Genomic DNA, 13875 nt, shown 5'->3' with positions numbered 1-13875 from the left:
TTTTTTTTTTTTAAAGACTACCTAATAGCTTTAACATAATTATTAATCTAGTTTTCTGGTGTCAACTAGGCCATGAGATTTTTTCCCACAAGGCCTGATTATATGGTGACTGTAAATCGAAATAATTCAGTTTTTGGATAATCTGCCAAGGTTTAATAAGTCCATAATGTGTTTTGTCTTTCCAGAAAGAAGAAATGATGTAAATCACTCACTCTCCAAACTTTAAGGTCAAAGGTGAGAAGGAAGGTCAGGAAGAACATGGCCTGGCCAAGTGTTTTTCAAAGAGGGTCTCTGCTGTCCCGGTTCAGCCATCATCACGTTGTAGTGTTCCTGCTCACCTTCTTCAGGTAAGCACGTTGCTAAAGCTGCTCTCCTGCTTTTTTTCTTTTGAGGGAGCTATTGCATGGCAAGTGTCAAATGCACTGATGGGCATACACTTACAATGTTAGTTATTCCTTCTGTTGTAGTCTTGATAGCTCTAATATAGTAGTTCTCGAGGGCTGTTTTGCCCTCCAGAGGACATTTGGCAGTGTCTAAGATAGTTTTGGTTGTCATGAGCAGGGAGGAATGCTACTTGTAGTTAGTGGTGGAGACCAGGGATGTTACTAAACGTTCTCCCATGCACAGGACAGCTCTTCACAACAAAGAACATTTCGGCTCAAAATGTCAATAATGTGGAGGCGGAGAAGCCCTGGTCTGTTTGTGTTTTTTTTTTTATTTTGTACTTTTTTTTTTTTTGAGACGGAATATCGCTTTGTTGCGCAGGCTGGAGTGCAGTGGCATGACCTCGGCTCACTGCAACCTCCACCTCCTGGGTTCAAGTGATTCTCCTGCCTCAGCCTCCCGAGTAGCTGGGATTACAGGCACGTGCCACCATGCCCAGCTACTAAATAGAAACAGTTTCACTGTGTTAGCCAGGATGGTCTCGATCTCCTGACTTCGTGATCTGCCCGCCTCGGCCTCCCAAAGTGCTGGGATTATGGGTGTGAGCCACCGCGCCCGGCCAACATATCTCACTTCTTTTCATCACCCTGTTTGGAGAGAGAAGTCCTCTATTTGTTAAAACCAGGAGCTGGAGAACAAAGGTGATCTTAAGTGGTTCTCTTAGAAACATAGCATATACATCAGGCCATTGGGTGTTAGAGGCGTGCTATAAGTGACCTTATTACTCAGCTTTTTTTGATATTTCTGCTGAGTAGATTTTATTATTAATCTTTATGAAAGACACCAGAAATAATGTTTGTTTGTTTGTTTGTTTGTTTGTTTGTTTATTTGAGATGGGATCTCACCCTGTCACCCAGGCTGGAGTGCAGTAGTGTGATCACGGTTCACTGCAGCCTCTGACTCGCGGGATCAAATGCTCTACCTGCCTCAGCCTCTTGAGTAGCTGGGACCACAAGCACGAACCACCACGCCTGGCTTCTTCTTATTTTTTTATTATTATTTGTAGAGATGAGGTCTTCTTATGTTCCCCAGGCTGGTCTTGAACTCCTGGGCTCAATCAGTCCTCCCGCCTCAGCCTCCCAAAGTGCTGGGGTTATAGGCATGAGCTACCATGCTTGGCTCATCCTTTTTTTTTTTTTTTTTTTTTAAAGAGAAGAATTCTTGGCCAGGCATGGCGGCTCACACCTGTAATCCCAGCACTTTGGGAGGCCGAGGCGGGTGGATCACCTGAGGTCAGGAGTTTGAGACTAACCTGGCCAACATGGTGAAACCCCATCTCTCCTAAAAATACAAAAATCAGCTGGGCGTGGTGGCCCGCACCTGTAATTCCAGCTACTCGGGAGGCTGAGGCAGGAGAATTGGCTTGAATCTGGGAGGCGGAGTTTACAGTGAGCTGAGATTACACCACTGCACTCCAGCCTGGGCAACAGAGCGAGACTCCGTCTCAGGAAAAAAAAAAAAAGAGAAGAATTCTAAAATTGTTCAGTGTCATGCCTGCAATCCCAACAATTTGAGAGGCCAAGTGGTGGGAGGATCACTTGAGCCCTGGAGTTTGAGACCATCCTGGGCAACATAGCAAGACTCTGTCTCTATAAAAAATACAGAAATTTTTGTAGCCTGAGTAACCTGAGTAGCTAAGATTACAGGTGCACTGAGCGTGGTGGGGTGCGCCTGTAATCCCAGCTACTTAGGCTGGGGCGGGAGGTTCGCTTGAGCGTGGGAGGTCAAGCCCAGTGAGCTATGATCATAACTGCACTCCAGCTTGAGTGACAGAGGGAGATCCTGTCTCAAAAACTAAAAATAAATAAAATTGAGAGAGCCTCTCTGAATCTATTTTGGTTCAAGTGGCTGCTCCCCAAATAAAATAAAACACAATTGAATAAAAGAAATGGGCTTATACCTGTGATTTTATTGAATGCTGTTTCTCCTTGCTATTCATTCATCTGTATTCTCTCTATTTTGTAGTTATTCATTGCTCCATGCTTCACGAAAAACATTTAGCAATGTCAAAGTCAGTATCTCTGAGCAGTGGACCCCAAGTGCTTTTAACACGTCAGTTGAGCTGCCTGTGGAGGTAAGCAGAACAAAGTGCTGGGATGGATTGAAGGAGACCGTGCCCACCCCTAGATTCTTCTTACGTTCTTTTTTGCATCTTTTGCTTGCCAGGACTCTGAAATGGCTCACTGTTTCCTATCACGTAAGAGCCAAACTATTCTACTAATTTCAAAGCCTACTCCGACTCAGTCCCATTTTACCTCTCCAGCTGGCTTATTTCTAACCGTTTAGAAATCACACCTTCTGGCTGGGCGCGGTGGCTCAAGCCTGTAATCCCAGCACTTTGGGAGGCCGAGACGGGCAGATCACGAGGTCAGGAGATCGAGACCATCCTGGCTAACATGGTGAAACCCCGTCTCTACTAAAAAATACAAAAAAACTAGCCGGGCGAGGTGGCGGGCGCCTGTAGTCCCAGCTACTCAGGAGGCTGAGGCAGGGGAATGGCGTAAACCCGGGAGGCGGAGTTTGCAGTGAGCCGAGATCCGGCCACTGCACTCCAGCCTGGGCGACAGAGCGAGACTCCGTCTCAAAAAAAAAAAATAAATCACACCTTCTGACGAGGCTGTTTTTTCACTGGCTTTCATTAGTGCTGTACTCGTTTCTGTCTTTGAGATATTGCATGTTATCTTTTATGTGCTCTTTTGCCTTTTTCCACCTGTCTGAAGTTTGCCTTTCTCTTTGTGTCAAGATAAAATTCCCCCTTTTTTTTTTTCTTTTTTTGAAACAGGGTATCTTTCTGTTGCCCAGGCTGGAGTGCAGTGACACGATCTCTCAGGAAACATCTCTGCAGTCTCCACCTTCTGGGCTCAAGCAATCCTCCCACCTCAGCCCCCTGAGTAGCTGGGACTACAGGCGCTCACCACCATGCCCGGCTAATCTTTTTTTTTGTTTTTGAGATGGGGTTTCACCATTTCCCCAGGCTGATCTTGAACTCCTGAGCTCAAGTGATCCACCTGCCTTGGCCTCCCAAAATGCTGGGATTATAATGTGAGCCATCACACCCGGGGAAAATGCCACGTTTTCAATCAAGTTTTTTCCCAACTTCTAATTTTTCCCTTCACTAAACTCTTGTACACTGTGTATAGCATATTGTAATGTCTTGGTATTTCAATATTTTCTAATTGTTTCTTTTTCTTTTTTTGGAGACAGAGTCTTGCTCTGTTGCCCTGGCTGGAGTGCCCTGGCATGGCGCCATCTCGGCTCACTGCAAGCTCCGCCTCCTGGGTTCATGCCATTCTCCTGCCTCAGCCTCCCGTGTAGCTGGGACTGCAGGCGCCCGCCACCTCGCCCGGCTAATTTTTTTTTTGTATTTTTAGTAGAGATGGGGTTTCACCCTGTTAGTCAGGATGGTTGCTATCTCCTGACCTCGTGATCTGCCCTCCTTGGCCTCCCAAAGTCTGGGATTATAGGTGTGAGTCACCACACCCAGCCTGTTTCTTTTTTTACTTTAAATTTTTTTGTAGAGATAGTGTCTTGCCCTGTTGCCCAGGCTGGTCTTGAACTCCTGGACTCAAGCCATCTTCCGTCCTTGGCTTCCCAAAGTTTTAGGGTTACAGGTATGAGCCATTGCGCCCAGCCTGTTTCATTTGTTTGTATCTTGCTTATGTGCCTTGAAGTCAGGCGCAATCTCGGCTCACTGCAACCTCCGCCTCTGGGGTTCAAGCAATTCTCCAGCCTCAGCCTCCCAAGTAGCTGGGATTACAGGCGTGCACCACCACACCCAGCTAATTTTTCTATTTTTCGTAGAGAAGGGATTTTGCCATGTTAGCCAGGCTAGTCTAATTCCTGACCTCAAGTGATCTGCCTGCCTCGGCCTCCCATAGTGTTGGTATTACAGGCATGAGCCACTGCCCCTGGCTAGAGTCATAAATCTTTTTTTTTTTGAGATGGTGTCTTGCCCTTTCGCCAGGCTGGAGTGCAGTGGCGTGATCTCAGCTCACTGCAACATCCACCTCCCGGGTTCATGCGATTCTCCTGCATCAGCCTCCCGAGTAGCTGGGGACTACAGGCGCCCGCCACCATGCCCGGCTACTTTTTGTATTTTTTAGTAGAGACAGGGTTTCACCGTGTTGGCCAGGATGGTCTTGATCCCTTGACCTCGTGATCTTCCCACCTCGGTCTCCCAAAGTGCTGGGATTACAGGTGTGCGCCACCGCCCCTGGCCCAGATCATAAATCTTAAAGATGGAAGTGGTCTCAGAGAGATCATGCACCCTGCCCTCCCAGATTGGAATCTTTCTTTGTCATTCTTGGAAGATAACCATCCAGCTTCTGCTTCAGTAGTTCTAGGCAGAAGAAACTTGCTGTTGTGTGAGGTGGATGCTTACATTTTTATTCAGCTTTTGAAGAATATTCCTCCCTGTCTCTGTAAGTTTCTGTTTAGGCAAAACATTCTTGGCTCCTTCAGCTGTAGTTTAGTGACACTGAGCACTGATTGTGGGATTTCAGGTACAGCCTGAACAATATAGAGAAAAACAGGATTTCGTTTAGGCACTAGATTTCCGGTTGTATTGCCTAAGGCTGCCTTTATTTTTAAGTAACTGGGTTGGGGGTTCCCAAGACCACCCCCAGTTTGGTGATTAACTAGGAGGACTCAACATAGAGTATGTGTGGCTGTAATTTATTCCAGTGAGAGGATATGAGGTAAACTCAGCAAAGGGAAGAGGCCGGCCTGGTGTGAAGTCTGGAAGAGGCAGGCCCAGAGGCCTCTTTCATTAATTTTTAATTTAAAGAGTTTTTAAATTATTTTTTAAGAGATGGGGCTCTTACTATGTTGCCCAGGCCGTACTTGAACTCCTGGACTCAAACAATCCTCCTGCCTCAGCCTCCTGAGTAGCTGGGACTACACGTGTGTGCCACCGTGGCCAACTAAAAAAATATTTTGCTTATATATTTTTATTTTTATTTTTTTTTATTTTTTTATTTTTTTGAGACGGAGTCATGCTCTGTCGCCCAGGCTGGAGTACAGTGGCCGGATCTCAGCTCACTGCAAGCTCCGCCTCCCGGGTACACGCCATTCTCCTGCCTCAGCCTCCCAAGTAGCTGGGACTACAGGCGCCCGCCACTTCGCCCGGCTAGTTTTTTGTATTTTTTAGTAGAGACGGGGTTTCACCGTGTTAGCCAGGATGGTCTCGATCTCCTGACCTCATGATCCGCCCGTCTCGGCCTCCCAAGTGCTGGGATTACAGGCTTGAGCCACCGCGCCCGGCCGCTTATATATTTTTAAAAGTTAAAAAGTTAAACAGAAAAACATTTCTTAAGTGCTCTAAATAGCATCCTAAAAAGTACCTTTTATAGCTTTCATTTCTATGCTTAGCTCTGGGTGTTTTACAAAATGAGTTCAGCAGACACAGTCTCTGTTACCTTTAGAACTTATAATGGATCCACTGACATGGACAAACATTGGAAATGGTAAATAAACATAATAAACACAAAATCTATGTCTATAGATAATAATCACTAGATATTATATTTGGGAACAACTCAGCTAAAAACTATAATAAAAATTTGTACAGTTCTTACATGAGAATAGTGCTAGAGAATCTAAAATTATCCCCAGGAGAAGGAAAAAGAATTTAAAGTGTCTTGGGCCAGGCGCGATGGCTCAGGCCTGTAATCCCACCACTTTGGGAGGCCTAGGTAGGAGGATTGCTTGAGGCAAGGAGTTTGAGACTAGTCTGGGCAACATAGAGAGACCACTGTTTCTACAAAAATGAAAAAAAACACCAAAAAAACCAAACAAAAAAACACTTTAGGAGGCCGAGGCGGGCAGATCACTTGAGGTTAGGAGTTTGAGAGCAGCCTGGCCAACATGGCGACACTCCATCTCTACTGAAAATACAAAAATTAGCTAGGTATGGTGGTGCATGCCTGTAGTCCCAGCTTCTTGGGAGGCTGAGGCAGGAGAATGGCTTGAACCCGGGAGGTGGAGTTTGCAATGAGCCGAGATCATGCCATTGCACTCCAGCCTGGGTGACAGAGTGAGACTGTCTCAAAAAAAAAAAAAAAAAAAAATTTAGCTGGGTGTGGTGGCACATATCTGTACTCCCAGCTACTTAGGAGGCTGAGGTGGGAGGATGATTTGGTCTCTGGAGGTCAAGGCTGCAGTGAGCCATGTTTGTGCCGCTGCACTCCAGCTTGGGTGACAGAGCAAGACCCTGTCTCAAAAAGTGTCTTTGGAGATTCCATCTCAACCTTGTGCACAGCTACTTGGTAGATTCCCACGTAAACATGTTCCACTCTGCCTTATGCAAAGAACCGCATGCATAAGTTGGCCTGTCGTCCATCCTCTGCTCACCACTTTGAGGAAGCCCTTCCGTGTTAGTGAGCCTCCCCTGTCCTCCTGCATAGCCCTTATTCTGTTATAAACATTCTCACCTGGGAAACCCACACAGGGACCTTTAGTGTGTGCACAGGAAGTACCTCACATCGAGCAAGTGTAGTAGCTTATATAGTCCCCCCAGCACAATACAAGAAAACCCTGCAGTACATTCAGGCTGGTAAGTTCACATCAAACGTACGCTCAGACCAGGTTGAATCACATTTAGCATGTTGACTTAGTTGTATTGGTGACTTTCATTAAACATTGGATGGTTCACTGTGAATAACTGGAACATGACTAACCAAGTAGTATAGTCATCCTGATCTGAGCTATGTTATTGATGTTAACTTTCTTCTCCAGGCTTTTTTCTGTTACCCTGTTTCCTGCATCTGTTTGTTAGTCCTACTTTCTTCTTTTAGTTTTTGGTTCGGTTTTGTTTTCCATTTAAGTCAACAGTCAAAAAATATATTTCAACTGAATTCTGGCAGTGAAGCAGAAAAAAAAAGCTGTTTAAAATCTGTTAATTCTTGGAAAAGCCACACCTGCAGGGAGTTTTCGGTAAGTTCTTGGAGGAGTAAAGAAAACCTACAACTTTGAGCAGCTGCTTAATAAGGTCCTTGTCTCTAGCTCACACCGGTGCGTGTACCCAGCAGGGCTTAATCATGGGTCCTGATCAGTCTGGTGGGCACACAAGGATGGAAGACTGTGGTTGCAGGGAAAATGTGGGAACGTCACTCTCATTGAAGACATTTAGGACCCCAAATTGGCATTGCTGAAAATCCTGTTTGATGTCAGCTGTGTGAGCCTGCGCTGCTTTCTCATCTTGGATAGAACGCGTCTTCACAGTATGTGTGAGGTGGCATTAAAGTAACCAGATTGGTGCCAGAAGCCACCCAGAAATGAGTTCCACTGCTTTGGAATCACACTTTATTATTTGTTTATGATTTGGGGATTTTATTTTTTGTTAAAGATATATTTCTTTGATTCTTTTGTTGTTCATAAGCTGGATTATTGAGTATTCACACACGTGTGAGATGTGCCACCCTTGGACCTTGTTACAACGTGGGCACATTACTCACTTGACATGGATTAAAAATAAAGATTTTTTTTAAAATTGCTGATTGCGATTTTTCTCTTTAAAATTCTTTTAAAGGTAAATTTTTTTTTTTTTGAGATGGAGTTTTGCTCTGTAGCTCAGGCTGGAGTGCAATGGCGCTCTCTCTCAGCTCACTGCAATTTCTGCCTCCCAGGTTCAAGCGATTCTCCTAAGTCTGTGGAGTAGCTGGGATTACAGGTGCACACCACCACGCCCGGCTGATTTTTTTTATTTTAGTAGAGATGAGGTTTCACCGTGTTGCCCAGGCTGGTCTCGAACTCCTGAGCTCAGGCAATCCACCTGCCCCCGCCTTCCAAAGTGCTAGGATTACAAGCATAAGCTACTGCACCCGGCCTGTTTTTTTTTTCCTTTTTTTTTTTTTTTTTTTGAGGTGCAGTCTTGATCTGTCGCCCAGGCTGGAGTGCAGTGGCACAATCTTGTGCTCACTACAACCTTTGCCTCCTGGGTTGAAGCGATTCTTTTGCCTTAACCTCCTGAGTAGCTGGGACTACAGGCGCGTGCCACCACACCTGGCTAATTTTTGTATTTTTAGTAGAGATGGGGTTTCACCATATTGGCCAGGCTGGTCTCAAACTCCTGGCCTCGTGATCCCCCCATCTCGGTCTCCCAGAGTGCTGCGATTACAGGCATGAGCCACTGCGCCGGCCTTGTTTGTTTTTTAAGATGGGGTCTTGCTCTGTTGCTCAGGCTGGAGTACAGTGGCATGATTATAGCTCACTGCAGCCTTGAAGTCCTGGGCTCAGGCGATCTTCCCATCTCAGCTTCCTATACTCTGGCACTACAGGTGTGCACCAGCATGCCCAGCTAACTTATTTTTATTTTTGTAGAGATGTGGGGGGTGTCTCACCATGTTGCCTATGCTGGTCTTCAACTCCTGGTCTCAAAGGATCCTCCTGCCTGGGCCTCCCAGAGTGTTGGATTATAAGCATGAGTTACTGGACCCAGCCTCTTTAAATATTCTAAAATCTAATTTTTTTTTTTTTTGAGATTGTGTCTTGCTTTGTCACCCAGGCTGGAGTACAGTGTCAATCTCAGCTCACTGCAACCTCTGCCTCCTGGGTTCAAGCGATTCTTCCACCTCAGTCTCACGAGTAGCTGGGCCTACAGGCACATGCCACCGCGCCCGGCTAGTTTTTGTATTTTTTGGTAGAGATAGGGCTTTGCCATGTTGGCCAGGCTGGTCTCAAACTCCTGACCTCAAGCGACCAGCCTGTCTCGGCCTCCCAGAGTGCTTGGGATGGTAGGCATAAGCCACTGTACTTGGCCTAAAATCAAAATTTCTTTCTGGCCGGGCGCGGTGGCTCAAGCCTGTAATCCCAGCACTTTGGGAGGCCGAGACGGGCGGATCACGAGGTCAGGAGATCGAGACCATCCTGGGTAACACAGTGAAACCCTGTCTCTACTAAAAATACAAAAACTTAGCCGGGCGAGGTGGCAGGCGCCTGTAGTCCCAGCTACTCGGGGGGCTGAGGCAGGAGAATGGCGTGAACCCGGGAGGCAGAGCTTGCAGTGAGCTGAGATCCGGCCACTGCACTCCAGCCTGGGCGGCAGAGCGAGACTCCGTCTCAAAAAAAAAAAAAAAAAAAAATTTCTTTCTGTAACAACCCATCTCAGAAATGCCAGGATATTATAATTAGTAAGTACCTCAGAAAGGATTTAGTCCAAGCATTTTCTAGCTTTTTGGTCATAGGACCTCAAAATGTTTTTGGTTATATGGGTTTATATCTATAGATACTAGTTTAGAAATTAAAGCTGAGAATTTAAAAAATACATTGGAGTTTTTGGGATTGCATTTTAATGAATTAAATAAGTCAATAAATAGTAACATAAATAACATCTTCTGAAAAATGACTTTTTCAAAACAAAATAATGAGTGGCATTGTTTTTACAGTTTTGCACATCACTTCATGTCTGTTAATAGGAGATAGTGGGTTTTCATGTCTCCTTTGAATTCAGTGTATTGCAGAGTTTATTCAAAGATCTTTAGCTGGGCATGGTGGAGTGTGTAGTCCCACATACTCAGAAAGCTAATGCTGGATCGCTTGAGCCTAGGATTTCAAGAGCAACCTGGGCAACATAATGAGACTCCATCTCAAAAAAAAAAAATTCTTTGAAATATAGGAAGAAAATTTGGCCTTTTCACAGGTTTGAAGTTAGAAAAGAGGGAAGTGTTTTTGTAGCCTTTTCAGCTAGTTGTAGATGTTCATTTGTCTTTGGTACTACAGCAAAATTTGGGTAAGTGATAATTTCTTAAAAATTAGTTCCAGTGATGGAATCTGAAACTATCAATGCACTTTGGAATACTCTTACATTAAGATCCATTGGTCTGTGGTGTTCTTTGGATCTTTAAAGTGACAGGCTCATTTCATTCATGTCTGAGGCAATCCCTGCCAAATACTCAAATCTGAGTAACTAGTTTCTCAGTCAGTCTTTCAAGTCAAAATACATTCTAGCTGCTTTGGTATCAGAAGTGATTCTTGCAGACTTTCTACTTACTGACACAGAATATGAAAAATTATTGGCCGGACGCAGTGGCTCACTCCTGTAATCTCAGCATTTTGGGAGGCTGAGGGGAGCAGATCATGAGGTCAGGAGTTCGAGATCAGCCTGACCAACATGGTGAAACCCCGTCTCTACTAAAATTACAAAAATTAGCCGGGCATGGTGGCACGTGCCTGTAATTTCAACTACTCAGGAGACTGAGGTAGGAGAATCGTTAGAACCCGGGAGGCAGAGGTTGCTGTGAGCCGAGATCGCACCACTGCACTCAAGCCCAGGCGACAGAGTGAGGCTGTGTCTCAAAAAAAAAAAAAAAGAAAAAGAAAAATTATTTTACTCAAGGACCTATGGTTTATAAAATTAAAAATTTTTACTGCTTCATGAAGGACAGTCTTATGTGACACGGTTTTTTTTTTTTTTTTTTTTTTTTTTGACATAGAGTCTCACTCTGTCACCCAGGCTGAAGTGCAGTGGCACAATCTCAGTTCAGTGCAACCTCCTCCTTTCAGGTTCAAGCAATTCTACTGCCTCAGCTTCCCGAGTAGCTGGGATTGCAGGTACTCGCCACCGCACCGGGCTAATTTTTATAATTTTAGCAGAGATGGGGGTTTCACCGTGTTGGTCAGGCTGGTCTTGAACTTTTGACTTCAAGTGATCCACCCTCCTGGGCCTCCCAAAGTGCCGGGATTACAGGTGTGAGCCGCCCAGCCCAGCCGACATTGGCTTTTTAAAATCTTTTTTTGGTTTTTTATTGTAAGGATGTTGCAGTGGGCGATATGGTGATTACTAGTGCTGTCTGGCATTACTGCCTTGGTTTATGCTAAGGTGCGGCAGTTTCTCTCCAGTGCAGAAGGAAACAAAGTCGAAAGGACATCACATTTTAATGTGGTGCAAATAATTTTGACCTTGCAGACCCCCTTGGAGGAAGGCTCTGGAGGCCTCTCCGTCTACCCGAGTTCCGTGGACCACAGTTGGAGGGCTGTGATCTGGTCCATCTCCCATCCTGTTGAAGAACCCCTTCTGTATCTTTGAGAAATTACCTTCCCGTTTCCCTCGGGGATGTCTATTGTGGGGGAAATTCACTACACCGTGAAGCAGCCCATTACATTTTTGAAAGTTCTGTAAACTAACTCAGATCTTTTTTCCACCGCTGGCCCTTCATAAAGTTGAGGATAACTTTTCACAGATCCCCTGTGTCTCTCTTTTTCAGCATAAATTTGTATTTCCATTTCCTTCAGTGGTTCCTCTCATGGCCTGGTTTCGTATATCCTGCTCATCTTTCTTTAGAATGAAAATGAATGGACATTATTTAATTCATTACAAAAGATACTGACAAAATAACCATGGGTTATTTTCACTGTTAGACCCTGTATAAATATGTGTAAGACTTGGTTCTTATCCTAAAGGAATTTAAAAAACTGGATTCATTTCAACACAGCTGAAGAATATAAACATCCTGCAGAATCATACATGGCATTTTGCAGTTAGAAAGAACCTAGCTCTCGGCTGAGTGCGGTGGTTCATGCCCGTAATCTCAGCACTTTGGGAGGTGGAGGCGGGCAAATCACTTGAGGTCGGGATTTCAAGACCAGCATGGCCAACATGGCAAAACCCCATCTCTACTAAAAATACAAAAACCATCTGGGCATGGTGGCACATGCCTGTAATCCTAGCTGAGGGAGGCTGAGGCAGGAGAATCCCTTGCACCCAGGAGGTAGAGGTTGCAGTGAGCCAAGATCGTGCCACTGCCCTCCAGCCTGGGCAATGGAGTGAGACTCCATCTCAAAAAAATAAATAAATAAATAAATAAAAATAGAACTTAACTCGTTTTGTGGTTCTACAGACTGGCCACTGAGGTACTCTGAGAGCTGCTCAGCTGTTTTGTCGTGAATGGGTTGTAGGTGAGATGCGATCTCCCTTCCCTAAGCTCCTGGGGTTGCTAGGTGGGGTTTGGGATAGTCTCCTCCTGATTTTAGACTGGTGGATATTCCCAGGCCAATCAGCTCTGACCTTGAACATCATCTTCAGTTTACCCCAGTGTGTTGTACAAAGATCGTTTTCTATGTGTGCCTATGAAGAAGCTGAGAAGTATTGGGATAAGTGGCCTCTCTAGGGCAACAAATTCTTTGTTTTTTTTTTTTTTTTTTTTTTTTGAGATGGACTCTCGCTCTGTCGCCCGGGCTGGAGTGCAGTGGCACGATCTCGGCTCACTGCAAGCTCCGCCTCCCGGGTTCACGCCATTCTCCTGTAGCGCAACAAATTCTTAAGCATAGAGTTGGGGTTGTAATTTTCTGAGTACCAGACTAGAAAGATAATAAAGTTGGCAAGACATTGTGATTTGATTGAAGTAGGTTAATGAAGGACACTTTTTTTCATTTTAAAAATCAAGATGTGATTTATAATTACCTTTTTAGTATACAGTTCTACAGTTTTTGATAACACATATAGTGTTGTAACTATTCCAAGATATAGAACATCACTCCCTAGATTCTCTTTACCCCTTGTTAGCCCTTCTTGCTTCCCTCAGCCCTAGGCAACCACTGATCAGTAGGAAATTATTTTTGAAGAGTATTGTAAAATGTTTCCTTAGATGGAGTTAGACTTAATTTCTCCCATCCAAGTAGTAACCAGGCCTGACCCCACTTAACTTCCTATATCAGATGAGATCACATGCTTTCAGGGTGGTATGGCCCTAGATGGTAGGCATAATTTCTAATTGATTGGATATTGAATTCTGCCAAACAAAAAGATTATAATCAGAATGTATTTCTTCTAAATGTCTGCTTTTAAACTTACTGCCCCACTTTCTTACTTAATTCACTTAGTCACTAGCGTTTGGGCATTCTAATGATACATGTTTGAGGTGATAGGTTAATTGCCCTGAATTGATCATTACATGTTGAATATATGTTGAAATATCACACTGTACTCCCTTAATATGTACAATGATTATGTGTCAATTAAAAATAATAAAAGCAAAAAAAAAAATACTAGTTATTTCTTTTCTTTTCTTTTTTGAGACGGAGTTTTGCTCTTGTTGTCCAGGCTGGAGTGCAATGGTGCGATCTCTGCTCACCGCAACCTCCACCTCCCGGGTTCAAGCAGTTCTTGTGCCTCAGCCTCCTGAGTAGCTGGGATTACAGGCATGTGCCACCACGCCCAACTAATTTTGTATTTTTAGTAGAGATGGGCTTTCTCCATGTTGGTCAGGCTGGTCTCAAACTCCTGACCTCAGGTGGTCTGCCTGCCTCGGCCTCCCAAAGTGTTGGGATTACAGGTGTGAGCCACCGCACCCGGCTATACTAGTCATTTCTGAATGCATTTGAAGTAAAAGTTGGTCTTGAGCATTACTGGTGTTTTGAAGTGTTTGTGAAGGGGCTTTGGGAAACAGAAAGCGCTAGCAGATTCCACAGGGACTGACCCATTCCTGCTGTCTTACT

The 13875-nt window shown here is 44.7% G+C and overlaps 1 protein-coding gene and 1 non-coding gene across 16 annotated transcripts in view; both read left to right on the top strand.

Annotated features, from left to right (window-relative positions):
- Positions 1-13875, top strand: part of SLC37A3 (solute carrier family 37 member 3) — a 65081-nt gene that overhangs the window by 16032 nt on the left and 35174 nt on the right. For 9 of the 15 annotated variants that reach the window (XR_012432932.1, XR_012432931.1, XR_012432930.1 and 6 more), the window contains exons 2-3: positions 186-347; positions 2410-2518. Coding sequence is in view for 6 of the 15 variants with exons in the window: in XM_045388247.3 (XP_045244182.2) it covers positions 259-347; positions 2410-2518 (198 nt within the window). In the remaining 9 variants the exon portion in view is untranslated. Of the gene's footprint in view, positions 1-185; positions 348-2409; positions 2519-10874; positions 10993-13875 lie in introns of all 15 variants that reach the window. The other 6 variants (XM_074036142.1, XM_074036141.1, XM_074036140.1 and 3 more) reach the window with 2 other exon arrangements.
- LOC123572683 (small nucleolar RNA U13) lies at positions 7803-7904 on the top strand. The gene has a single exon (XR_006697231.1). It is a non-coding gene; the product is annotated as a small nucleolar RNA U13 (small nucleolar RNA).

This window comes from Macaca fascicularis, chromosome 3 (assembly GCF_037993035.2).
Source record: "Macaca fascicularis isolate 582-1 chromosome 3, T2T-MFA8v1.1".
Lineage (NCBI taxonomy): Eukaryota > Metazoa > Chordata > Mammalia > Primates > Cercopithecidae > Macaca > Macaca fascicularis.
This window is presented reverse-complemented; position numbering and strand designations above follow the sequence as displayed.